We start from the raw sequence: 25059 nt of genomic DNA, 5'->3' as shown, positions 1-25059 counted from the left end.
TCCAAATCAGTGGGCTTATGATTTGAGACAGATGGATGCAAACCTATCCAGTTACTTGGGAGTAAGTCCCAAGTAATTCAAAGAGTGTGACTGCTGAGTAAACTGAAAAGAGATTGGGCTGCATGTTAATATATTCTCTTACAAGTCCATCTTCATCATCAGTACTTCTGTTGCTTTTGTGAAAAATTTCTGCTTGTTTTCTTGTATTCTGGCAGAGCTGCCTTAATTGTTTTAAAATTACTGATTACAGCTAAGTGGTAGCTTTTTTTGTTTTTGCTTTGTTTTGCTTTTTGCAAACAGCTAAATAAGATGGTGAGAGTTTTGAGATTCCCAAGCCGGGAAATCACTGAAGCATTAAAGTTCTGCTTGCTAACTTCCCATTGGGACATCTGGTTGCCCACTCTGAGACAGGAAGGCTTGGCTAGATAGGCCTTTGGGTCTTACACTACTATGTTAGATCTTGTTGTTGTTTGGTCATTTAGTTGTGTCTGACTCTTCATGACCCCCTGGACCAGAGCACGCCAGGCACTCCTGTCTTCCACTGCCTCCTGCAGTTTGGTCAAACTCATGTTCGTAGCTTCGAGAACACTGTGCAACCATCTCGTCCTCTGTTGTCCCCTTCTCCTTGTGCCCTCCATCTTTCCCAACATCAGGGTCTTTTCCAGGGAGTCTTCTCTTCTCATGAGGTGGCCAAAGTATTGGAGTCTCAGCTTCAGGATCTGTCCTTCCAGTGAGCACTCAGGGCTGATTTCCTTCAGAATGGAGAGGTTTGATCTTCTTGCAGTCCATGGGACTCTCAAAAGCCTCCTCCAGCACCAGAATTCAAAGGCATCCATTCTTCGGTGATCAGCCTTCTTTATGGTCCAGCTCTCACTTCCATACATCACTACTGGGAAAAACCATAGCTTTAACTATACGGACCTTGGTCAGCAAGTTGATGTCTTTGCTTTTTAAGATGTTGTCTAGGTTTGTCATTGCTTTTCTCCCAAGAAGCAGGCATCTTTTAATTTCGTGACTGCTGTCACCATCTGCAGTGATCATGGAGCCCAAGAAAGTAAAATCTCTCACTGCCTCCATTTCTTCCCCTTCTATTTGCCAGGAGGTGATGGGACCAGTGGCCATGATCTTCCTTTTTTTGATGTTGAGCTTCAGACCATATTTTGCACTCTCCTCTTTCACCCTCATTAAAAGGTTCTTTAATTCCTCCTCACTTTCTGCCATCAAGGTTGTGTCATCTGCATATCTGAGGTTGTTGATATTTCTTCCGGCAATCTTAATTCTGGCTTGGGATTCATCCAGTCCAGCCTTTCTCATGATGAATTCTGCATATAAGTTAAATAAGCAGGGAGACAATATACAGCCTTGCCGTACTCCTTTCCCAATTTTGAACCAATCAGTTGTTCCATATCCAGTTCTAACTGTAGCTTCTTGTCCCACATAGAGATTTCTCAGGAGACAGATGAGGTGATCAGGCACTCCCATTTCTTTAAGAACTAGCCATAGTTTGCTGTGGTCGACACAGTCAAAGGCTTTTGCATAGTCAATGAAGCAGAAGTAGATGTCTTTCTGGAACTCTCTAGCTTTCTCCATAATCCAGCGCATGTTTGCAATTTGGTCTCTGGTTCCTCTGCCTCTTCTAAATCCAGCTTGCACTTCTGGGAGTTCTCGGTCCACATACTTTAACTATAGGGACCTTTGTCGGCAAGGTGATGTCTCTGCTTTTTAAGATGCTATCTTACTCACTGTAAACCCTGCAGAAAACCACGTCAACGTCACTCTTCCAAGCGCGTCTCTCTATGCAGAGCGCAGTCGTTGCAACATCAGCACCTCCGACCTCTTTTCCCACGCGATGCCGGCCTTCGGCCAAGAGAGGGCGCCAACGCCTTTCCTTTGCCTGGCGCGCCGCTCTTCGCGCCGGCGAGAGCGCATCCCCCTCCCCGCTCGCGTCACATTCCTCCGCATGCGCACTCCAGACCATTCCTCCCACCCTCCGCCGCGGCTTCGAGCCGCGCATGCGCAAGGCGGCTTCGAGTAGTAAGTAGCGGTTGTTCGCGCATGCCCAGTTCTTTTCGCCCGGCCGGTCAAGGAGCGAGGCAGAACCGCCGAAAAAGCCGCCGCCTCGTCGGGTGGCAGGGAAGCTCCGCCGGCGCCGGAGCGGCCCAGCCCTCTCGGCGCCTTCCTCTCGGCGGGTCCCGCCGGCCGCTTCTTCCCTGAGGTAACCGGGGACGGAGGCCGGTGAAGGGAACCGGGGCAGGGGGCGGGGCTCCTTGGCATTTCTGAGGCGAGGGCGGCGAGCGGGAGAGGAGTGACAGGAGGCTCGTCCAATGGGGAAGCAGTACGTGCCGGGCATGCGCGTCTTCGCCTTCCCTTCTTTGGGATTGGCTGAGCCCTGGAAGGGGGGCGGGGCTGCGCTTTGTCCTAGTTGAATCGGAGAAAGATGAATGGGGAGCGGGGGAGGGGCGCGGGGGAAGGAAGTGGATGCGGTGACGGGTCAGGGCGGATGCGATGCTCTCTGCAAAAGGGGGAAGTGAGACCCTTGGTGAGTTTTGCATCTTCCTCCAAGGGGCGGAGAAGGGGCATATAGGATTCACCCCCAACTACCTTACAACAACCCTGTGAGGTCGTTTAGGCTGAGAAACGATGGCTCCCCATCAGGATTGTCGTCTGATGGTCTCACCCAAGATCGGACAGCTTTTTTCTTTCTTTAATTTTTCTCTTTTTTTTACCTTTAAATATATGGTTTTAAAGTATATCTTTATTGATTTGAAATAAATACATTTATGGGGAAACAGGCAAACATACAATCAAACAAACAAATAATAGAAAAGTCAAACAAACAACCACAATATAAGAAACAACAAAATTATTAATAATAATAATTTTTATTTATACCCTGTCCTCCCCAGCCAAGGCCAGGCTCAGGGCAGCTGACAAGCAATAATAAAAACGGGTTGAATGAATACAACTTAAAAACAAGATTAAAATATAACATTAAAATATTGAAACATTAAAATATTAAAATGCAGCCTCATCACAGGAGGAGAAAGGAAAAAGAAAGAGGGGGAGGAAATCAAATTGGCTCCAAGCCAAAGGCCAGGCGGAACAACTCTCCCTTACAGGCACTGCAGAAAGAAATCAGATCCTTCAGGGCCCTGGTCTCATGAGGCAGAGCGTTCCACCAGGCCGGAGCCAATGTTGAAAAGGCCCTGGCTCTGGTTGAAGCTAACTTCCTTAGGGCCCGGGACCACTAGGGTGTTGCTGTTTATGGAGCTTGAGGCTCTCCGTTTAGGCTGAGAAACGACGGCTACCCACTGATCTTCATGACTGGGATTTCAGTCCCGGTCTCTCAGGATTGTCGTCTGATGGTCTCACCCAAGATCAGACAGCTTTTTTTCTTTCTTTTATTTTTTTACCTTTAAGATATATGGTTTTAAAGTATATATTTATTGATTTAAAATAAATACATTTATGGGAAAACAGGCCAACAAACAAATAAGCAAACATACAATCAAACAAACAAATAATAGAAAACAACCACAATATAAGAAACAACAAAATTAATATAACTAACATCATTTATACTCCCAATACTGAAAGCAGTTATAAAACTTAGAGAGAAAGAAATTAAAAATGACTTTTTTCTTCCTTTCTTAATGACGAGGTCTCCATTCTTGTCGGGCAGTGTTTCTCAGACTTGGGTCCCCCAGCTGTTGTTGGAGTACAAATCTCACCGTTCCTAACAAGCAGAACCCAGGGATGATGGGAGTTTTAGTCCAACCGCAGCTGGGGATCCAAGTTTGAGAAACGCTGCAGAAATAATCTGACTTTGGTCATGCAGAAGCCAATAGCTGGTGGGACTGCTACCCTTTTCGTTCTTGCTGAACAGGTTGCGACACATCATTCTGGCCACAGGTCCGACCTGAGCAAGAGGGTGTTGGAAATTATGCCTGAGGACCACAGGCTGCTTGCCTGTGCTCTATCCAGTACAATATACTGACTCATGTGAACTCAGTAAATGTGAGGCAGCAGTAGGGTTCAATGGTGTGCAGTGGTCAGGGAGCTGGTCTTGGACAGCTCTCCCAGAAGGCAGCAGCTATCTGGTTTCCTCTTCCTCTGGTTCTCTGGTTTGTTAAGGGATTAAGCTGATCGGAATGGAATCAACATATACAGACAGCTCTGTTTGAGGAACAGTGTGTAAAAAGAAGGTGTGAGGAGCTGTGATCTGTGGAGAGCAGAGTGGGGTGCCAGTGTGGGAAGAGGAAGTGGCTTGAGAGGGGGGTGATTAGGAATAGGATAGTGCTAAGGGGTGGACAAGGATATGCGAGAGAAAGAAACAGGACAGAGAAAGGACCAGATGACATCGTTTGTAATCTACAGAGTGCCCTGCAATAATCATTTATTGCAGGTTTTCACCTTGAACCCATAAAGTTGGTCACTGTTATACCCATTTTGTTGACCTATTGATAGAGTGCCATTAGTGTGGATGGTTTGCTGAAGTCTTCTTAGTGCAGTGGTGGCCAAACTTGGCTCTCCAGCTGTTTGGGGACTACAATTCCCATCATCCCTGGCCACTGGGAGCTAGGGATGATGGGAGTTGTAGTCCCAAAACAGCTGGAGGGCCAAGTTTGGCCACCACTGAGCTAAGGGCATAGGTTCCCTGATCTGCACTTGTACACCTATGAAGCTGCCTTATATTGAGCCTAGCTGTGGAACTACACAACCCTGTGATGTCTACTCCAAGTGCCAGTAGCTCTTCAACATCTTTCCCAGCCTTAGGATCTGGGATCATTTTACAGGAGATGCCAGGGACTGAACATGTGACTTTTTATTCTGCCCCTTCCCTAGCTTTCAATTCTCCAAAATTCCAGGGAGAAACTGCTTGAATTTGGGATTGGAGACGTCATTGGCAGGGTTGCCCACCTTATAGTTGGGACAACAGAGAATTGCCAGCTCCAGACATGGGATCTGAGCACTTCTTGAGTACTGTGCCCCTTGGCTTTTAATTCCACCATATCTAACGGGGTGATGATGCCCTAAGTCGCCCGTTGCCAACCTGGTGCCTTCCAGGTATTTGGGGCTGCAATTCCCACCAGCATGTTGGTCACCACGTTGGTGAAAGCTGTCTTTGGTAGCGGAACAGGACTTTTCATATTGTTGAAAGACTCTGATATGCCAAATCAATACAGTCATTCCTTGGTTGTCAAACTTAATCTGATCAGGGAGTCCGTTCGACTCCCGAAACGGTTCGAAAACCAAGGTGCGGCTTCCAATTGGCTGCAGGAGCTTCCTGCACTCAGTTGGAAGCTGCAGAAGCTGCGTTGGATGTTTGGCTTCTGAAAAACGTTCGCAAACCGGAACACTCACTTGTGGGTTTGCAGTGTTTGAGAGCCAAAATGTCTGAATGCCAAGACGTTGAAGTGTTTTCAAATTAAATTCATTTAGGCTTGGGATGGGCAGAAAAAACAGATGCAATGTGGCATCTCTTCTAAGTAAAAAATTAAAAAGAGCAGTAAAAGAAGCACATGGTGAATGTGGAGGTTTGTGGGTTGGAGAGGGGATAGTCAGGATGGAGCTGAAGGAAAGCAAGAAGAAGAAAATCTACAGAATCAGAAAGTTGGCCCTAGTTTGATCAGTGAGACTGCTCTTCCTTTTTTCAGGGAAATTTTAGTGAGGCACACATGTTTTACACTAGATGCAGCAGAGATGCTAGATGAACCCATGACAAAGGCATTAGAAAGAAATTATACATCATTCTTGAATGAATTCGCTCTGCCTTCACTCTAGCAACATTCTTTGCTCTTAAAACCATAAGAAGGGCCTGATTGCTGTATCAGGCTGAACACCTACTTAGTGTAACACCTTGTTCTCACAGAGGCCAACCAGATGTCTCTGGGAAGTCCACAAGCAAGACATGAGGGCAATGGCTCTCTCTCTTGCTGTTATTCCTCAGCAACAGCTATTCAGGGTCATGCTGTCTCTGATCCTGGAGGTAGCTCACTAGTAGCCATTGATAGCCTTATCCCCCTCTTGAGCCTCACACAGAGTGGGGTATGCATGTAGAGGAACCAGTGTCCAGATTGCTTGCAAAACTCGGTTAAAAGTACAGTATGAAGCTTCTAATTAGCACTTTTCCATCCATCTCATGTGCAGATAAGCAGCATGAGCGCAAGAGTTGCCAAGGCCAAACAATAACCCTGAATCTAGTTTTGAGACAGCGCACAATTGAAACTAGCAGAGAGGTGGGAAAAGAGAAGAAAAAGGGAAAGTGATATACCCATGACCTCTTGATTTGAGTTTTGGGAAACACGTTCTCACACCCCTGCAGAAAAGAAGTCATTCTGGCACATGGGGAACTCTGATAGAGAACAAGGGGAACCCAAGGCCCAGCAGTTAACTTTTGAGTCTGGTTTTCTTTTCCCTTTCCCCCAAGATGGGACAGTTCTCAGACAGGGAGTTCATCCTGCAAGTGAGTGTGTCCAGAGCCAAACCCTTTGCTCTGTGCATGTTTGGGGAGGAGAGAGAAAAGAAAGATGCTGATCTTGCTGAATTCCAGTAGCCTGCGGGGTGTTTGGCTGAAGGTCCTGAGAAAATGATAGAGGGTGGTCTTAAGAGAAGTCTCTCTGTGTGTGTTCGAGTTAGCAGCTCTAACTTTCGATGATCTCATTGTGGAGGACAGGGTGATTTGCAGTTGGCTAAGGCTTGGAAGACAGGCACACAGGTGCCTCCACACCCTTGAGGCATGGGACCACTCTACAGTGCTCTGGCAGGATTGCATCACAGGTACTGAGTGCCCTCCAGGAGCCTTTTATTTCAGCCTGCCTGTGTAGCTTTCCCAGCAAAGGAGAGAGGGAGACGGAAATGTTAAAGAGTACAGCTGCTGGGAGGGAAATAAAAAAAACCACTTTGTCCAGGGTAAAGGCCACATAGGGCCTAGCAGTGGAAGAGGCTTGTGTGCTGTAAGGATCTGGGAAGGAAGGGCTCAGAAGGCTGGGGAAGTTGACCAAGGGCTGATAGGAGTTGTTGTTGTCGTAGTCCAAAACATCTGGAGCGCACCAGGTTAGGGAATCTTGCTTTAGCCTGGTGAGAATGAAGGTTTCTCTTCCTCAGTCTGTTGTGTGAAAATGGCATTTAGTTACCTCTCCTTTGAAGAAGCCACTGTCGCACTTCCCCACATGCGGTACAACCCTACAGAAAACGCTTTCAGGGTTACCAGGAAGCAAATTCCTGCTGGATTCAGAAGGGCTCGCTTCCGACTAACCTTTATTCAGATGGCACTGTGGGAGAAGAACATAAAAGATTGGGGAGAGGGTGTTTCAGGCCCCATAAACTCCTTGTGATGGACGCGGAAGGAGTCTAGATGTGTGCTAGACACAGGCTTGTGCCATACTGCTAGAGTGAATGGTAGAAAAATTGGGATTTTAACTACAAAAATCCCCTCTCCCACGCACGCACGCGCAAAAAAAAATCCTGAATGAAGGCTCAATTAACAGAATGGAGATTTCATAATCTGCTGAGCTTTGATGTTTTCAGGCCTCCTACAATCTGGGAATGGGGGCTGGCTGGCTTGAATGTTTGGCCAGCCCTTAGGAGGCGGGGCGATGGTGATGTCAAGGCGGGTTGGCCAGTGCCTGGAACTTATCCCTGCTGCTGCCGCCTCCTCCGCCACATTCACTGCACAGCGGCTGGCTGGGTTCCTCCTTCCCCTAAGACTTCCCAGAACTGAGCTCGTCCTCCCTCTCCAGGGGGTGAGTACTGCACAAGCTCCTTTTGACACATCTCCCAGTAGGGGATAGCCTGGCTATTGATGCCCAGCTGGCCTTCTGGGAAGGAGGAAGGGGATGCTGCTGTGCCTGCCCTGCCTCTCCCAGCTCCTGCAAAGGAGGAAATACGGTTGGGGTGGGCAGGAGAGAGAGAGAGAGAGAGAATACCACCGACCGGTTGTTCATACAAATTCAACATTAAGTTGGATCCTTTGCCATGCCGGGCACAATTGCAGCCTGCTATCACCCCCTCTGCCTGGTTCTTCACAGTCATTTGCCTTGTGCGTGCCTGAGCTTTCCAATTTGGGGGATATGTCTCATGCATGACTCATTCCCATAAGTGGGTCTGTTTGTGGTGGGAGTTTGTGCTCAGAATTCTGCTTTGGAGCTGCACTAACGGCTGAGGTCTGCTGTGCCTCTGTGCTCGTCAGCTGCAACCCTTTGCAGTTAACGTTTAAGCCAGCGCAGAGTACTTAAGCTAGTATTTCAGGAAGGCAGAAGGAAACACTTGCCTTTGACTTTGCTGCCAGAGCAGGCTGCAGGGAGGGAGTGAAAAACGAGCCGCTTTTCCAGTGTAAAATGGAGAGGCTGTGTAATCAAAGTCCCCACACCTTTCAGGGTCTTGAAATCTAAGTCAAGGTGATCAACCTGAAAGCAGCTTCTAATCCTTCCCTGAAGTTGTTTTTTAATTAAAAAAAGCCCCAAACTTCTCTCCCCGGTTTACTCTCTGCTTTTGTTTTAGGCTATTGAGAGACATTACTGACCAGGGGCAAAAGGTGGCATCCTGATTTATTAATTCCTGGGTCCTTGTTGGGGAGCAAGCAAATACAGCCGAGAAGCTTCATCCAGTACTTGTCCCTTTAAAAAAAGCACCAGGAAGTGCTTAGATCCCGGGGATGGTGGGAGGTGGAGATGCAGGGGGAGGGATCTCTATGCTTCGCTGCTGCAGGAGAGCCGCAGCACTCAATCAAGGTGGCAGGGGGAGCCCTCTTGGGTTTTCAGAACCTTCTTTGCCTGCATCTTCCCAGCCTGGCAGGCTGCAGGATCACTCCGGTCAGAGCTGGTTTTGCTTCCAAAGATTGATCTCAGATGTGGCAAAGAGACCACCTGGGTACTGAGTGTCCTGGCCATGCTGCACAGAATTTTGGGGGAAAGGACCTCACAGGCAGCACCTGAGCCCGGTAAAACATCTGTTGGGGGGGGTGAACCCTGTGCATGAGATTTGGGACCAGCTTTAGTGGAAAAGTGAAGTGGCTGGGGGAGGGGAGGAGTTGGCTGTCTATACAGATGCTCATATGACTAAGTCTGAGGATGAGCCACAGAGATGCTCATGAATATTTGACTTTCCCTGAGTAGTAAGGGACTGCTTCTACGTGCATGCCAGGAAAACAGAGTGGAAGCCTGGTCCTTTTAACAGTTTCGTCTCCTTCTCTCTCTCCTTCTGCTCTTTCTCCCTTGAAGCTCTCTTGCTTGGCGTTCTTCTGGTTGCCAGAAAGATGGAAAGGAGCAGCATCCTCGCTCGGTAAACGTGCTGGTTGGCTAGCATTCTGGACCATGGACTTACTGAGACACCTTCAGGTGTGAAGATGTCACGCAATAACAGGGCGCTCGTGGTAGACTTTGTTTCCTACAAGCTGTCAGAGAGGGGCCACAGCTGGGATGAGCTGGAGGAGGACAGCGAGAACAGGACTGAGTTGAGAGACGAGATGGACAGCGTCCCCAATGGGAGTCCGTCTTGGCATCAAAGTACCAGCCCGGTCGTAAATGGGGCTACTGGACACCCGAGCATCCTCAGTGATCTTGAAGACAGCCCGAGGTTGGACGTGAGGCAGACGCTAAGAGAGGCAGGCGATGAGTTTGAACTGAGGTACCGGAGAGCTTTCAGTGACCTCACATCCCAGCTCCACATCACCCCTGGCACAGCATACCAGAGCTTTGAGCAGGTGGTAAATGAACTTTTCCGGGACGGGGTGAACTGGGGGAGGATTGTGGCATTTTTCTCCTTCGGAGGGGCCCTGTGCGTGGAGAGCGTCGACAAGGAGATGCGAGTGCTGGTGGGACGGATTGTCAGCTGGATGACCACTTACCTGACGGACCACCTGGACCCGTGGATCCAAGAAAATGGCGGCTGGGTAAGCAGTTGGCAAAGGGTGGTGGTGGTGGGAAGGGCGCCTTCGTAGTTTTAAGTATGAAACAGGCCAGTTTATATTTCTAGCAGCATCAGAGGCAGAACTTGAGGATGCTGATGGGCTGGAGCTAATCGAAGCTGTAGTCCAAAACATGTGGAGGGCACCAGTAGAGGAACGGTGCCAAGTGTCTTCTCCACCAAGGTGCCAATAAAATATTGGATAACCAGATGCTGGAAATGGCCACCAAGGACTGAAATATTGTATCTTTGTTCCATGCTATTTCACACTTCCTGATGGATATTAGGTTTCCTGTTCTTTCTCCCCTGCACTGCCAAGTATATAGACACACATGGTACCAAGGCCCCTTTCCTCAGCTATGTGGTTGGATAGGTAGTAGCCACTGTCTTTCCTTTTCTCGTCCAGGCTGGCTTGGTTCAGGTCACCCACAGGCCTGCCTCTGAATCCCGTTGTTCACTAGAGCATTTCATAGCCCACTAATCAAAGCCTCAAAGGTACTTTCCATTTCTTTTCTAGTTTATTATCCCCTTATTATATATCTATACCCCATCTGTACCCTGACAGGGCCTGGGGTACAGGGGCAGGGGCTGCTTTCAGATAAAATGTACCACCCTGGGCCTTCTTCATCTTTAGGGGTCAAAGCTAATCTTTGGAACCTGGGGTGAGCCTTGAGGTTAAGGAAGAGGTTGGTTGACATCTTGCCTACCCTGCTTGTCTGGCATGATTGAGGTGCATTTCCAGGGCACAGGTACCCAGTGAAGGGGTGATGAGACAACAACTGGTCATGACTAGACTCAAACCTGTATTTTTCCTCTTCCCTTAACCCCAGCTGTGGATAAATAGACTGTTTGTGTTGCCACACATAATCACCTTCCCAGGGAGTGCAGTTTGGTGCATGGCCAATGTGCTTGCCCCAAGCATGAATGTGCTATGGAAAAGGTTAGGTCATGGGATTTGCCAGCAGCTAGTGTGGCTCTGGGTGTGGCCTTGCATAAGTGTCTGGCAACTCCCTAGTGTTTTTCCTTTGCTTGACAGGAAGACCCTGTACAGTGATTGTGACACCCAGAATGTGCAATGGGTAGAGAGACATGGGTTAACTGCTGCAAATCAATGCTGGCGTAGGGAGCTCTCATACCACTCAGGAACTCGTGCTTTGTTGGAACACTCAAAACAAATTCCTGACATTCATCACGGGTGGAAAATTAGTTTTATCTTTCCTTGTAAATAGACCAGCCCTATTTCCTAAGGTAAAGGTAAAGGGACCCCTGACCATTAGGTCCAGTTGTGGCCGACTCTGGGGTTGCGGCGCTCATCTCACTTTATTGGCCGAGAGAGCCGGCGTACAGCTTCCGGGTCATATTTCCTGGTTCCCCCCCAAAGTTTTACTAGCCAGGCTGCCTGTATGTACCTGTGCAGAGTAGGGCAGTCTGAACAATGGGCCTAGCAATTAGTGACCAAGTTGGAGCCTGGGCATATGGGCAAGTGGCTAACAGCAAGGCTGCTTTTAACTCCAGGGCGGTTGCATTATGTTAAAGTAGGGGTGGGTCACTGGAGGCTCAGTCAGACTCCCCATCTGGACCCCTTGCATACCCTCCCCCAGCCCTCTTTATTTGTGTCTCATCTGCTAAGGACACTTTAATGCCCTCTTCCCCTCGGAGAGTGATCAGCAGCAGACGCGTTGGCAGAATCCTCCAGTGACGTCTCTCAGCTGCTCACTCCCAGTAGCTGTGATGCAGAATAACGGGAGACCCTTGACCCAGTCTCCGCGGCTGCTCACACCAAGGGGGCCATTGAGCCCTTTTCCCTGCATCTGGCAGTGTTGCTGGCTCAGTTGAAAATACATCCTTGTTAAAAATCAGCTGCTGGCTGTTTCACTCAAGGTCCCACCTGCTGAATTGTCTACATCCTTGGGTTTGAACCTAAACAAAGCTCCTGGTGGGTTAATGCTCACTTCTTGGGAATTTACTTCTAAGTACCACTCAAGGCTGTGTGTGGCAGCTCTCAGCTACCCAGATGTAAATGCAGCAAGCAAGGGATAAAATCTAATGGGCGCATGGAGTGAAATCCAGTATTGGATGCAGGCTGGATAGGGTGAGTGTTGAGAAAACTGAGAGACAACTAGAGAGAGCATGGGGAGGGGGTATTACTCAGGAATGCTGGGAATGCAGTCGTCCTGGGGGCACAACCTGGGGTGTGTCTGCCCAAACTGACCCGACTGGTTCCTCTTCCTCTTAAGGCCATCTTGGTGGCTGGCCCCATCTCTTGTTCTCTTCTCTCCTCTTCTCCTGGTTCCCTCCAGCTCCCGAGATTAGTCCTTGGTCCAATGGAGATTTCCATATCCCTGTCGCTCTGGTGACGATTGGGCTGTATCCTGGAGACCGAGGCGATAATGTAATCTGATTTTGTAAACGAACTCCCCGGAGGGATTTAGATTAAATCGCTGATGGAAAGTCACTGGCCCTGGCTTGCTGGGAGGCTGAGATCCCCCCTTCCCCTCCCCCCCAACTCAGCTAATACCGCCTGCTGGGAGTCTTCCCTTTTTTATGTCTAAGGACAAATGCATTGTTTGGGCAAATATTTGTTCAGCATTTGTAGGAGGGGCAGAATTGCTCTGGGGTGCACAACCCACTGGTTCCTGCTGCTCAGATCTCAACATTGTTGTCTCCCTAGATTCTCCTTCACTATTCTGGTATTGTTACATAGTTCTGCTGGTGGAAATGAATGGTGCAAGGTGGGGAAGTAGATAATGGTGGCCACAGAAAGGTTATGGACCATCATGTCCATGGGGATAACTTTTTCAGTACTGCAGAATAGTTTTCTTTCTTTCTTTCTTTCTTTCTTTCTTTCTTTCTTTCTTTCTTTGATGTTTGCTCCATGCTTCCTCCAAGGAGCTTAAGTTTGTGGCATATGATCCCCACCTATTTTATCCTCACAACCACCTTGTGAGGTAGGTCAAGTTGAGAGAGAGAGAGTCATCCAGTTTCTCTAACATACTAACACTAATAAGATTAGACTCCCATCACATATCATGGAATTACTGAGATCCAGTGGATCAGATAATTGCACCTGGATCCAGAACAGACAGCTTGAGTCCCCACCCCTAACATGAACCAACTGGAGATAGCTTTGATGGAAAAGTACTAAATGAAAAGTAAAATAACATGTGTGGTCTTGGGCATGTTGCTCTTGGCCTCTGTTCCTCATCTGTAAAAATGGAATAATATTCATTACCTGCCTCGCAGAATTATTGCAAGTGAGGCTGCAGTGACTAGAAGGCATTTGGCAAATTAAGAACCGGTGAATGTTGTGGACAGAGGATTGACTTGGAGCAGGAAGAGCTGGGTTCAGATCTCTGGAAATGTGGCTGGTGTCTCTCTCTTTTTCTCCCTGATGAGTTTGTTATGAAGTCCATGCATTATTCTTGGCACTCCTGGAAGGATGCAAATGCATCTATTTCCCAGCATTTTATTCCACTTGCTGTTGCTCTCCATTGTGACCAGGAACCCAAACTCAGGATGGACTATATTGATAGTAGTGGGCTTGGTTGCCAGGAACTCAGTTCACCAGTGCTGGGGAGCAGGTTTGGTCCCCTACTTCCTGTTGTCTTAGTATATACCCCTTAATTTTATAAGTGGTTGTTTGCCCTGGGAAAAAGTCACATCAATAAGACTGTTGTAGTGAGAGCAACGCAGCCGTCCCCCCTGGCCCTGAGTGGGCTGGCCTGTGTGATGATGACTGGGAGCTTCCAGTAAGCAGCCAAGTACACAGTCCTCCCGTCATCATGGCAGGCATTTTTCTGGTAGCAATCAGTAGCAATAAGCTGTCATGCTCTAGAGTGACCGAGAAACAGATGGCAGGACTGTGCAGTTAGAAGATTTGAGTCTTAGTTATTGAGGGATGCGTTTGCAGGGGGTTGGCCTAGATGGCCATTGGGGTGCCTTCTAGCTCTACAATTCTGTGATTCTGTCCCTGACAGTGATCTCACAGAAGGGTCAGTAGTGCCTCCGTGCAGATTGCACACAGGTGCGCTTTACTCACTTGCTCATTTCTTTGCAGTACACAAGCCCCCTTCCTACCCACAAGCCTCCTGTCTGAATGAGGGGCGTTTTGCTAACAGTAATAGAAGCGGCTGGATTGGCCCTGTGGTAACTTCCTGATTGTGCTTGCAGCCTGGAAAATCTCTGGGCTCGAGAGGTGAGCTCTGTCTCCCCCCCCCCCCTTCACACTGGCCCTGAACAGGCTGCCCTGTTGTAAGCCTTCAGCCAGTGTGCACTTCTCTCCCTGCTCTTGCCGTAGCCTTGTTAGCATGGGATTAGCACTCTCTTGGGGCCTGGGGAGCAGCCTTTGCCTGGCCCTTTCAAACAATGCTGTTGTGGAAAGGGCGTAGCTTGCGAGAAAGACCCACAGAGAGGCTTGCATGTTCTGGCAGGCCTGCCCCTGGCAGGGAGCAGGCTCCGTGTGTTCGTGCGCATTCCCCAGAGTCGCTCAGCATTTTATGTCTTGGAAAGTATCTTTGGAGAGGGCTTGAGGAGCAGCACACTTCAAAGCGGGTGGGACAATGCCTTTATTTGATCAGTCTTCAGGAGATGAAAGTTACTCTGGAAATTTTGTAGATAAACAGAGGCACATTGGGAGGGGTGTGTGTGTAAGGTAGCCAGCAAGGGGTCCCCAGTGCTTTCCTGGTCTTTCTCCTCCATTGCCTTTGCAGACATCGCATGAAGCATTTTTGGCCTTCTTAGTAAGGTGAGGGAGGTGGGATCCCTTTGGTGCCCAAGGCTGGATTTTGGTACGTAACAGGAAATAGTCTGTTGTCATGGATGGGCTGTAGCAGGAGTACATGGGCATTGGAGCAGTAAAGCAAGCTATCTGGCAGGCTTAAAAAGCCTGAGAGGATGGATCAAGCCTAGATCTAGCAACTGGAAAGTGAAGGTGAGGGAACAGTGGTCAGTTCTGGCGTTAACAGTGTGCCCATGGCCACTACTAGTGTGGTGTAGGGGTTAGAACAACCTTTGGACGACAGCTCCCAACATCCTCAGTCCGCAAGACCAATCAGTGGTCAGGAATTTTTAATTAAATTTCCACACTGCCCTTCATCCAAAGACCACAGGGTGGTTTACAGTATAAAAACACAAAGATACATTACATAGTAGCAAATAAAAACAGTAACCCCACCCCTGTATCTATAATGGGAGCTGTCATGTGGAGCAAAGGCTGGGTTTAGAGGATTGGACTAGGAATGCAAGACAAATTGGCACCCATGGTCTTGAGGGTGCATTTTTCATGCAGTGGGTTCCAAACTGGAACACACCATTCATTATGAAGATGAAATAGGAAGAGAACCACGTTTGCTGCCTTAAGTTGCTTGGAGGAAAGGCAGGATACAAATGTAAAATGCATAATTAAATCTGTGCAGGTAAAACTCAGTTGCCTATTGTAAGCTCAGTCCTCTAAGGCAACTGGTATGTGGGCAGAGTGTCTTTTTTTGGTGCATAGGTGATTTTTCTGTTTCCTTTTCATTGGTATGTATGTGGGAAGGTATGCACAAGGTGTGTCTGTGATTTCAGGCACTGTAGCAAGATGAACTCCCAACGTTCACACCTTCTAGCCATATTCTGCACAACTCAGACTGTTCTGTCAGGAACGTCCAGTTTGTTTAAGGTTGTCACCAGAACCAATTCATTTAATCCTGGCATGCCAATTTGGGGAGAATCCGCATGCCTGCTTGCCTTTATGTCTCTCTTGTCAGCCATGGAGTTGGTCTGCCTGGCACGGATGTTTGGAGCATGAATGCAACTTGTTTGACGGGGCACACCTGTAGCTTTAAGACTCACCAATTTACATCGCAATTTTGCAAGTCAAAGAGCTGACTCATTTGCCAATAAAATGCAGCCACTTCTATTCTGGCACATGGCAACTGCACACATCATGTGCAGCAATGGTCATGCTATGGGTTGAGAAATCACCACTTGGATGTTACTGGGAACGGATCAGCTTGTTAACCCAGGCAGAGTTGCTGGCACTCCTGCAAGGTGGTGCCTTGGTGCAGATTTCTGGAGGTGGGTTTTGCATCCTGTCCAGTAGGTTCCCCCTTCCACTTCCTCCTTTCAGGTCTTAGCTAGAAAAAATCCTGGACATTCATTACCTGAGAGGCCAGCAGTTTGGGAGTCTTCGTGGCAGCAAAAGAATCCTAGTTTTACTGTTACTGGTTTCTTCTTTGTTCACCTCATCAGCTCTTTGGGAAGATTAACTATTTTGTTTCCACAAAGGCTTGGAAACTGGGACTAGGGGTAGGCACAATGGCTGAGGGCTGACATTGCTGTTGATGTCAGGCCGACCCCTGGACAGTAATAGCATCATCTTACAGCTGATGTGTCTGATTTTGCAAGAGCTGATAGTCTCACTAGGAGGTGGCTTGGAAGCAAACCTATCAATTGCAACCATTCTTAGTGACTGTTTGTCCAAGCTTCTATTAGCCATCTGTGCAAGGTTGTTACTGCTATCTGTGCTGCTCTTGCAAGTCTTCCCTCAGCCCCATGGACCTTCAGTGCTGAGTAGCAGCTTTAGAGCTTTGGTCTCTCTGCAAACTCAGAATTGTCCTGATTGATAATCATTATGTGCCTGGACGACAGTGCAGTTTTCATGCAGTGGATTCCAAATTTAGAACATACCAAGTCACCCCTTGCTAAAGCTCTTCTGTAGACTGAGACTGAACCCCAGAATTCTGTGCAATTATTTTCTTTTGCGCCCCTTCAGCCTCTTTGGGGAGTCTGAGTTTGGTTTCCCAGGAAAACCCATTTGCCGCTGACTGAGACAGTGGGAAGCCTTAGTCGCCAGCCGCAGGTAATTGCAGGCAGAAAGATGGGATTGTTCAGTCTCTGCTCTCTTCCCAGGTTTGGCAGCCACCCAAGTTGATTTCGGAAGTGGGAGGGTTTTCTGTCGAGCTCTTCAGGAAATGCCAATGGAATGACTTCCCCCAACCATTTCCTTTCCCAAATAGCATTCCTGCCTCAGAAAATGTGAAGGATGGAAAAGAACATTTACAGACCTTAACTTTTCACCCCCTCACTTTGGTTCTTAGCCTTGGTTTGGGGCCCCTGATTTTCCTGGGCTAGGTTGTTGAATTTTTGCACAAATTAATTTATTTTCTTTGTGGACAGAGAGGAGGGTTTGATGAACGAGAATGCATTTAGTTCTGTGAGCCTTGCGAAGGCCTCTCTCTGTCTCTCTCCCTGCGTGTGTTGTCTGTCTGCGTGTGTGGGGAAACCACTGCTATTATATTATTTATTAATTTCTGAATTGTTTTCCACAAATATGTCCCAAGGCAGTTTACAGACATATCCTTAAAAACAGCTAAAACATTTTAAAAAAAACAGCACAAGAACAGCAAAGTATAGATTTAAAAGCAACACAAAATCAACACCTAAGGCAAAGACCTTTCATCTAGCTGGGAAAACTTGTTGAAACAGAATGTCTTCAGCAGTTTCCGGAAAATACAGATAGTGGGTGCCTATCTTATCTTGACAGGAATACTGATCCATAGAACAAGAGCAGCAGCCACCCTGAAAGGCTTGCTCCAAGTCCCTGTGGAGTGGGCTTCTGACATTTTGGGGACGTTAAGGAGGTAATACGCAGAAGACAGTGACTAATGGGATAAGGTGGTCTCTCAAGTGTTCAGCGCAGAGTAGAATTGCTGCTGCCAGAGATCCCTGACTAAAGATGGATTTAGGGCACCATCCTCTGACTGCCCTCGGCACCCACAGACCCTCTTCATCCTGATGATGCTGTCCCTGAACCCAGAATCCGGGCCCCTGGACGGGGAGCTGCATCTTGTCTTGGCTGCTGAGACAGGGTGGCTGATGTGTGCAGGCTCCGGGTTTTCATTCAGAGAGCAGGAAGCTCTGTGTGCCTGGCACGCCAAGCTGTGCCTCAGAAAGTGACGTAACCCACCGTTATATAACAAGGATGCGAACATGCTCTGTGAGCCCCGGGGGCACACGGTGGGGGTGGGAGGCAGCCGATTCACTCTTTTCCCTGTCCTTTTCTCCACTCCATTGCCCTAAATTATTGAGTAAAATCTGGAAAGCTGCTAGAGCAGAATCTTTTCTCTAAGACGCTGAGAACACTGCTCTGGAGTTTATACATGGGGGTGGGCAAATTTGGTTAAAAATCTTAGCAAACATGCAGGAGAACTCTGAAATGTGAGCGTGCTGCTTCTGAGATTGCTGCAGCAGCAGGAAGGAGAGGGTCACCTAGCATCCATAGGGCCTTGCTAGACTTGGGAGTGGAGAGCGACTGGAGCTCAGCCTTTCCGTGTGTGGCTCTGAGCTTTCCACAGCTGAAGAGAACCTCATAGGTGTCGCTCAAGGGTGGATTCCAACATTTCTATAGTAGCCATTGGCCAAAATTGGTTAAGTGACTTCGGTTCCTGACAAACAGTGTGGGGAAGGCCGTAGCACAGTGGTGGAGTATCTGTTCTGCAAGGAAGAGGTCACAGGTTCAGTCCACAGCATCTTGTGGCCAGATTCCTACATTTCAGGGAGTTGGGCTAGATGACCCTCAGGGTCCCTTCCAACTCTACAGTTCTGTTCTATGGTTTTTCAGGAACCCTAGAGAGCAGCTGCTAGCCAGTGAAGACACACCTGAGTTTGATGGACTAGTGGCCTCACTCTTTTTAAGGCAGCTCCCAGTGTTTTGCTTCTCTTCCTGAATATGAAGCCTTCATATCCTGAGTCAAGCCATTGACCACTCTTGCCCAGTAGTGTCCAGTCTCACTTCCAGCTGCTCTTCAGGACCTTTTAGAAGGGGTTTCTCCCAGCCCTGCTATCCCCAAGATCCTTCTTAACTGAAGGGACTGCACTTGGGACCTTCTAAGTCATGCAAAGTGTATTCTCTGTCACTGAACCATTGCCTCTGCCCCTTTCCCTACTTAACCTGGCTGATCTCTTCCTGCTCCACAGAGAGTAGAGCATTCTAAGCCATCAAGCATGCAGAGCCACCTTGAACATTGGAAAGCAGGCTAGAAATGCCTCAAATAAATGAGTAAACCATTGCAGCACGGTTCCTAGCTAAGGTCAGTGCCCTTCCTTGCAGAATGGCTACCCTCAGCCCTTTACAGTGAATCACCATTGGTCCTGAATAACAGCATTTATAGATCCAGTTACAGATAGGTAGCCGTGTGTATCTGAAGAAGTGTGCATGCACACGAAAGCTCATACCAAGAACTAACTTAGTTGGTCTTTAAGGTGCTACTGGAAGGAAAAAAATTTTTTTAGCATTTATAGAGTGCGCTCGAAGCCCTCATGTTCTTTGTTGTATACCATCCTCTCATAGAATATGAGGTTGGTGTGCAGCAATATAAATCCCATTTTTAAAAGGCCATTAAAACAGTACAGAATCATCACAGTAATCCTTACAAGAACCATGCAAGGCTGGACAAGGCTGCAGAGAGTTGCAGTCCAAGCTTTCCAGCAGGCACCAGGTTGGAGACGGCTGGTGAAAGGAAAGCCAAGATGAGCACTGTCCCCATATTATAAATCTGGTGGGGCTGAAACTGAAAAGGAGTGGCTTTCCTATAGCCACTGTAGGAGTTTGCGGCTGATGCTAGACTTGAGCCAGAGACTCCTCAAATCATGTTCCTCACTGCTATTGCAGCTCCTTCCATCAGCTGTCAGAGAAGTCTGAGACACTCAGCAGTGTTTTTGACTAGACTCGTGTTCACACAAGCAATCCTCATGTTTAAAAGATCCCTATCTCATCTGACTGGCAATAGTCACATGGGTCAGCTGAGGGATGGATGGAACATAAGCTCTGCAGCTCTTTCCGTATCAGTTTCCTGCTGGGGTTGGTGTTTAATGCTGTAGGTTGTCTCAGAAGCAAGTCTGGTCTCCTGATGGACCTTTGGTCTTGTACCGGTCACAATGTGCCTGGTAGTAATGCTGTTTGGTGCAAACTCGCCCCCCTGCCCCTTTCTCAGCCTGCGCTCTCTTGCACCTCCCCAGCAATAGCCGCCTTCTCCAAAAAAGAGGCAGTGAGTGGGGCTCTTCTTCGCCAGGCAGAACTGCCTTGGGGTTTTGCCCTCTTGGGTGCTTCTTGTTGTTGTGCTGCTTGGGTTTGGAGCAGGGGGCCGGCCGGTGGGATGTGTGTTTGCGTTAAAGTTACACTTTGCCGCACAAGCAAAACAGCTGGGGGGGGGGAGAAGCGCAAAGGGGATGGCTGCGGGGCAGGGCTGTTAGCTGACAGATGGTTCCAGCTGGGGGTTATAGGGAGCAGGTGTGTGGTTCAGGAGGGAGCACTGAAGTGACTCCTCAACCCCACGAGGCTTGCTGGGTTGCTCGCCCGCGACGCCGCAAAGCTGGCTTGACCCAGTTATTGCGCGGAAAGCAAAGTGCTTTGTGTGTGTGTGTGTGTGTGTGTGTGTGTGTGTGTTTTGTATTTTTAGGCGTTTGACTTATTTTTATCCCCTGCTTTTTATTTTAACTAGACTGAGCAGAAGAGCAGGCTAGGGAAAGGGAGGACAGCCTCCGGGTAGGAACACCCAGCGCCGCTCTTGCGCGCTGCCTGCTCATCCGTGCAGATACACGTGCTTGCTCCCGGGAGCCGGCTCACGTGGACTCCGCCAGCACCATCTCTTAGGATTCCCGTAATGGGGAGCCGGAGCCACTCTCTGCTGCAGCCTCTCCGGAGAAAGGGGTGTGTGTGTGTGTGTGTGTGTGTGTGTGTGGAAAAGCAGATGATATGCAGAGGGGAGTTAACCAGGCTGCAGCCCAAAGATCCCTGGAGGTGGGGGGGGGTGTTCAGTGCAGTGTTTTTCCCTTCCGAGGCATGCAGGGAATTGCAGTGGTGGCTCAGATTCAGTGGCACTTTGCACCCTGTGGACTCAGTGTCAGCTGGCTCTGGCTTTAACCTTTGCAAGCCTGGATCCCTTCTGTAGCAGGCATGGCTTATCGTGGACCACAAGCAAAAGCCAGTTCCTTGTATGTGGTTTTATTTCCATTCTGAATCTGGTCCACCAACAGAACTCCTTGTCAATAGCAATTTAAACATACAGCGCTGTTCTGAGTATTTAATCTTACCTTGTCCCTAAAGACAGTTGCCCCTCCAGTTCTTTTGGACTACAGTTCCCAGCAGCCATGGCTGGAACAGCTCTGTGATGCTGGGAGCAACAAAATTGGAGGGGTCCAGGTTGGCAAAGGCTGCCCTAAGAGCTTAATGCTGTGATTGTATGCTCACTTACCTAATAATAATCCTGCTTGAGCACAGCAGGGCTTACTTCTGAGTAAGCATGAATAGGATTGCACTTTGTGCACATCTGTTATAAACCCAGATCTGTTCATTTTATGGGCCTGGATTAAGCAGGTGTGGTAAGGCAATGAGGCATTTTATCTTGCAGTTTTTAACAGGTTTCCCAGCCCAAACCTTGGGATGCAGAGAGTTCAGCTAAGTCTCAGGCCTAGGCTTTAGCAAGCCTCTGTTGGAAGGGTGCTCCCCAGTTTTTTGGGCAGGTGGAGCAGTCATTAAGACATCCTCTCTAGACTTGTAATCTCTCTTGGTTGACCTAGTAGATTGTGATGGAGAATATATTAAGGAACAGCCAAAATATCCGTGAGCCACACATAGCAGAGAAATCACACACACAGCCTTGTATGTACTTTAGGAGGGGAAGCCCCTCTTCTTCCCAACCAGTGTTCTGTGGGCTGAGGATGACTTCATGGGCTGAATCACCCTGGAAGTGATGGCTTCATGTGGCATTAACAGGAACTGAGAGTGAGGTCTAAACTCCGATCACTCTCAGAGGTCCAGTTAAATCACATGTTTGCCCAGAAGTGCTTGGGACAAGTTCTTCTGCAATGAAAAAGAGCCCTTTCAGAGGGTTGTATAGGGGTGGGATGATCTCACAAAGCCCCATTTCCATTGACCTTCTTAGGGCAGCTTCTTGGTTTCCTCATCCACTTTAGGGAAGGGTTGTAGGTGTTCTTTTTTCTCCAGCCCGAGGGCCACATTTCCTTTGCAACTTTCCGAGGACTAAATGCTGAAGGTGAACACAGCAACAGATGTGGCTCTTAACCTCTGTACAGTAGGATACAATCCTGTCACACCAAGCCAGAGGTTTCTCTCTGTTCTGCCCACATACACAGATCTCTCTGCTCCCCATCCAGCATGTGGCACTGTGGTCTAAACCACCGAGCTTCTTGGGATTGACTATCAGAAGGTTGGCGGTTCAAATCTGCACGACGGTGGTGAGCTCCTGTTGCTCTGTTCCAGCTTCTGCCAATTTAGCAGTTCGAAAGCACACCAGTGCAAGTAGATAAATAGGTGCCACTGCGGTGGGAAGGTAAATGGTGTTTCTGTGTGCTCTGGCTTCCGTCATGGTGTTCCATTGTGCCAGAAGCGGTTTAATCTAAGGTTACCAGATTTTTTTTCAATGAATTTGGGGACACTTTTCAACTTCCTACTAAATAGATGGATTTTGTCAGGGGACTAATTTGTAAATCTGGGGACTGTCCCAGGGACACGGGGATGTTTGGTAACCTTAGTTTAATCATGCTGGCCACATGACCTTGGAAGGTTGTCTGTGGACAAAACCAGCTCCCTCGGCTTGAAGCAAGATGAGCGCTGCACCCCATAGTCGCCTTTGACTGGACTTAAACGTCCAGGGGTCCTTCACCTTGCTCTCCATCCAAACAAGGAAGAGGCAACAGTATAATTGAAGGGGTGTAGCCTAGGGAGAGTCCTGAGGACCAAAGAGAAGCCTGGTGGGCTGCATTTGGCCTCTAGGGCTAGGGTTCCCCACCCCTGCCCTAGAGATGCAACAACCAGGAGACATAAGAGCTGGAGTCGGGGGGCGGGCAAGATCCCGCACACCTCTCCCTCTCAAGATTCCCAAGGCCAAAAGCTCTTTCTGAGCCCAATGTGCTCAGCACTGGCCCTCCTCTCAGCTTCTCTAGGTTAAGGCCTGCATCTGCCCTAGGCATTCTGGGCTCAGCTTCCAGACCCACACAAGGCAGCATTTTGCACTGAATTATAGAGAAGAGAGTGTTTGCCATCTGCTTGTGAACTTACCTCCAGCCTTGAAGCAGCTGGTCTGGGCAGGAAAGGGAGCTCAGCACTGCTTGCATTGTGCTCAGATAGCCCAGCTCCTGGTCTGATCCCAGAACTCTATAAGACATTTTCCAGATCTTTGAGATCTTTGTCTTCCTGGTGATCTAAGGCTCCTAAATGTGGAAAAGTTGCACCCACGTCTTGCTCAGAACAAAAGAAGCTTCTCTTGTGCTTGGAAACTAAATGTAGGAGCTGCCTACCCTGATCAGTCTCTTCCTCCTCCTCTGGGGAAGCAAAGCAGCCTGCGGAAAAAGGACTCCTGTTCAAAGGCACCTCTACAAGGTTCCCAGAGCCCAGGCGGTGCAAGCTGCCAAGGGTTGCTGTTGAAATGCAAGTATCGGATTTCTAGGAATGACACTGTACTTGACATTGAGGAAAATAAAATTCACTGCCCCAGCAGTCCAGATTCTGCGCCAAGACATGATGAATTCTCCAACCCATCTAAACTGTGGAGATTGACCAAATGGGTGAAATGTCCCCTATTGTGCGTAAGGTTTTGTGGTGTGCTTATTTGTGGGTAGTGGCAGGGACATTGAAGCCTTGCCCCCCAACCCCTTGAGGAATGTATTCAGCCACTGCACCCTCATGCATCTGCTTCTGAGATTTCCTCTGACATTGCCCCACCCCTGTGTACCTTGAACCCAGTACCTTCTGTAGGCAGAGCAAAAGCTCCATCCGTGAACTGCAGCTGCCCTGGCCATGCGAGTGAGCGAGTGAGCAAGGGGAGCTTGGCTGAGTCAGGCTGAGATGCAGTCATTTTGCTCATGCTCCTTTTCGGCTTCCGTGTGCCCACATGCTCGCTTTCCCAAGGAGCTGCACTCACATGGTCTCTTGCAGCGCCAAAGGAGAAGAAAATGGCTGGGGGAGGAGGATTCTGCTTGATTTCCCTGTCTCTACACCCTTCCCACGGCCAGATGGTGTGTCGCTGGGATGCCCAACTTAACAAGTCCTGGTTCCAACATGGCAGCTGTGAGCATCCTGCTGAAAAGTTGCAGTGGGCCCACATTGTGGAAATGGGCATGTTCACCATCTGTAAAATCTTAATGTTGGTTGATTCCATGGCACTCAAGGGCTGTCACGTGGAAGATGGAGCAAGCTTGTTTTCTCCTGTTCTGGAGGGTAGGACTCGAAGCAATGGCTTCAGGTTATAAGAAAGGAGATTCCAGCTAAGCATCAGGAAGAACTTTCTGGCTGAAAGAGCTGTTCAACAGTGGAGGTTGTGGACCTTCCTTCCTTGGAGATTTTCAAGCAGGGTTGGATGGCCATCCGTTATGGATGCTTTAGCTGAGATTCCTGCATTGCAGGGGGTTAGACTAGAGGTCTTTTGGGGGTCCTTCCCAACTCTACAATTCCATGATTCTTTGATTTACAGATCTCTCCTCCTGTGTCCTTGCAACATGGGCCACCTAGTCTCCAGCCTTTTCAAATCCAGGACTTATCAGTAAGCCCATCCTGCAAGATAGAATCCACTTGTACCTTTTTTCCCTGCGGGGAAAGGGTGGTAGATTGGTGGCAGACCGTTTGTTTCACATGCAGAAGGTCCCTGGTTCACTCCTCAGCATCCCAGATAGGGCTGGGAATGTCACCCCTCTGGAACCTTGGAGAGTGTAGTGTAGACCAGGTATGGCCAAACTTGGCCCTCCAGCTGTTTGGGGACTACAACTCCCATCACCCCTAGCTAACAGGACCAGTGGTCAGGGATGATGGGAAGTGTAGTCCCAAAACTGCTGGAGGGCCACGTTTGGCCATGCCTGGTGTAGACAGTCCTGAGCTGGGTGACCAATAGCTGGACTCGCTGTAAGGCAGCCTGTCTTCTTGTCTGCCTCTCCTCCTGTCACTTTTAAACACAAAAGAAAATGGTGTTGGTAGTGCGCTGGTTCTGCTGGATAATGGCAGAATCCATGGCAGGTACCCGTTCATGCTTTTCTTGGAAACTTCAAAGAAATGACTTTCTTGGCAGTCCAAAGAATCCTAAAGTTAGGAAGTTCTTCCTTTGCTGTAAACAAAACCTGTAATTTCTTGTCCTGTCCTCAGCCCACAGGATGGGCTACGGT

General features: G+C 48.6%; 1 protein-coding gene across 3 annotated transcripts in view; it reads left to right on the top strand.

The window, feature by feature from the left end:
* The first annotated feature begins 267 nt into the window (after positions 1-267).
* BCL2L1 (BCL2 like 1) overlaps positions 268-25059 on the top strand; it is a 51496-nt gene continuing 26704 nt past the window's right edge. Inside the window, exons 1-3 of one of the 3 annotated variants that reach the window (XM_083619201.1) lie at positions 268-970; positions 1728-2215; positions 9222-9892. In XM_083619201.1, coding sequence (XP_083475327.1) covers positions 9347-9892 — 546 coding nt within the window. In that variant the 5' untranslated portion in view covers positions 268-970; positions 1728-2215; positions 9222-9346. Of the gene's footprint in view, positions 971-1727; positions 2216-7593; positions 7746-8723; positions 8942-9221; positions 9893-25059 lie in introns of those variants that run through there. The other 2 variants (XM_083619200.1, XM_083619202.1) reach the window with 2 other exon arrangements.

This window comes from Podarcis filfolensis (genome assembly GCF_964270895.1).
Source record: "Podarcis filfolensis genome assembly, chromosome: 6".
NCBI classification, from domain to species: domain Eukaryota; kingdom Metazoa; phylum Chordata; class Lepidosauria; order Squamata; family Lacertidae; genus Podarcis; species Podarcis filfolensis.
This window is presented reverse-complemented; position numbering and strand designations above follow the sequence as displayed.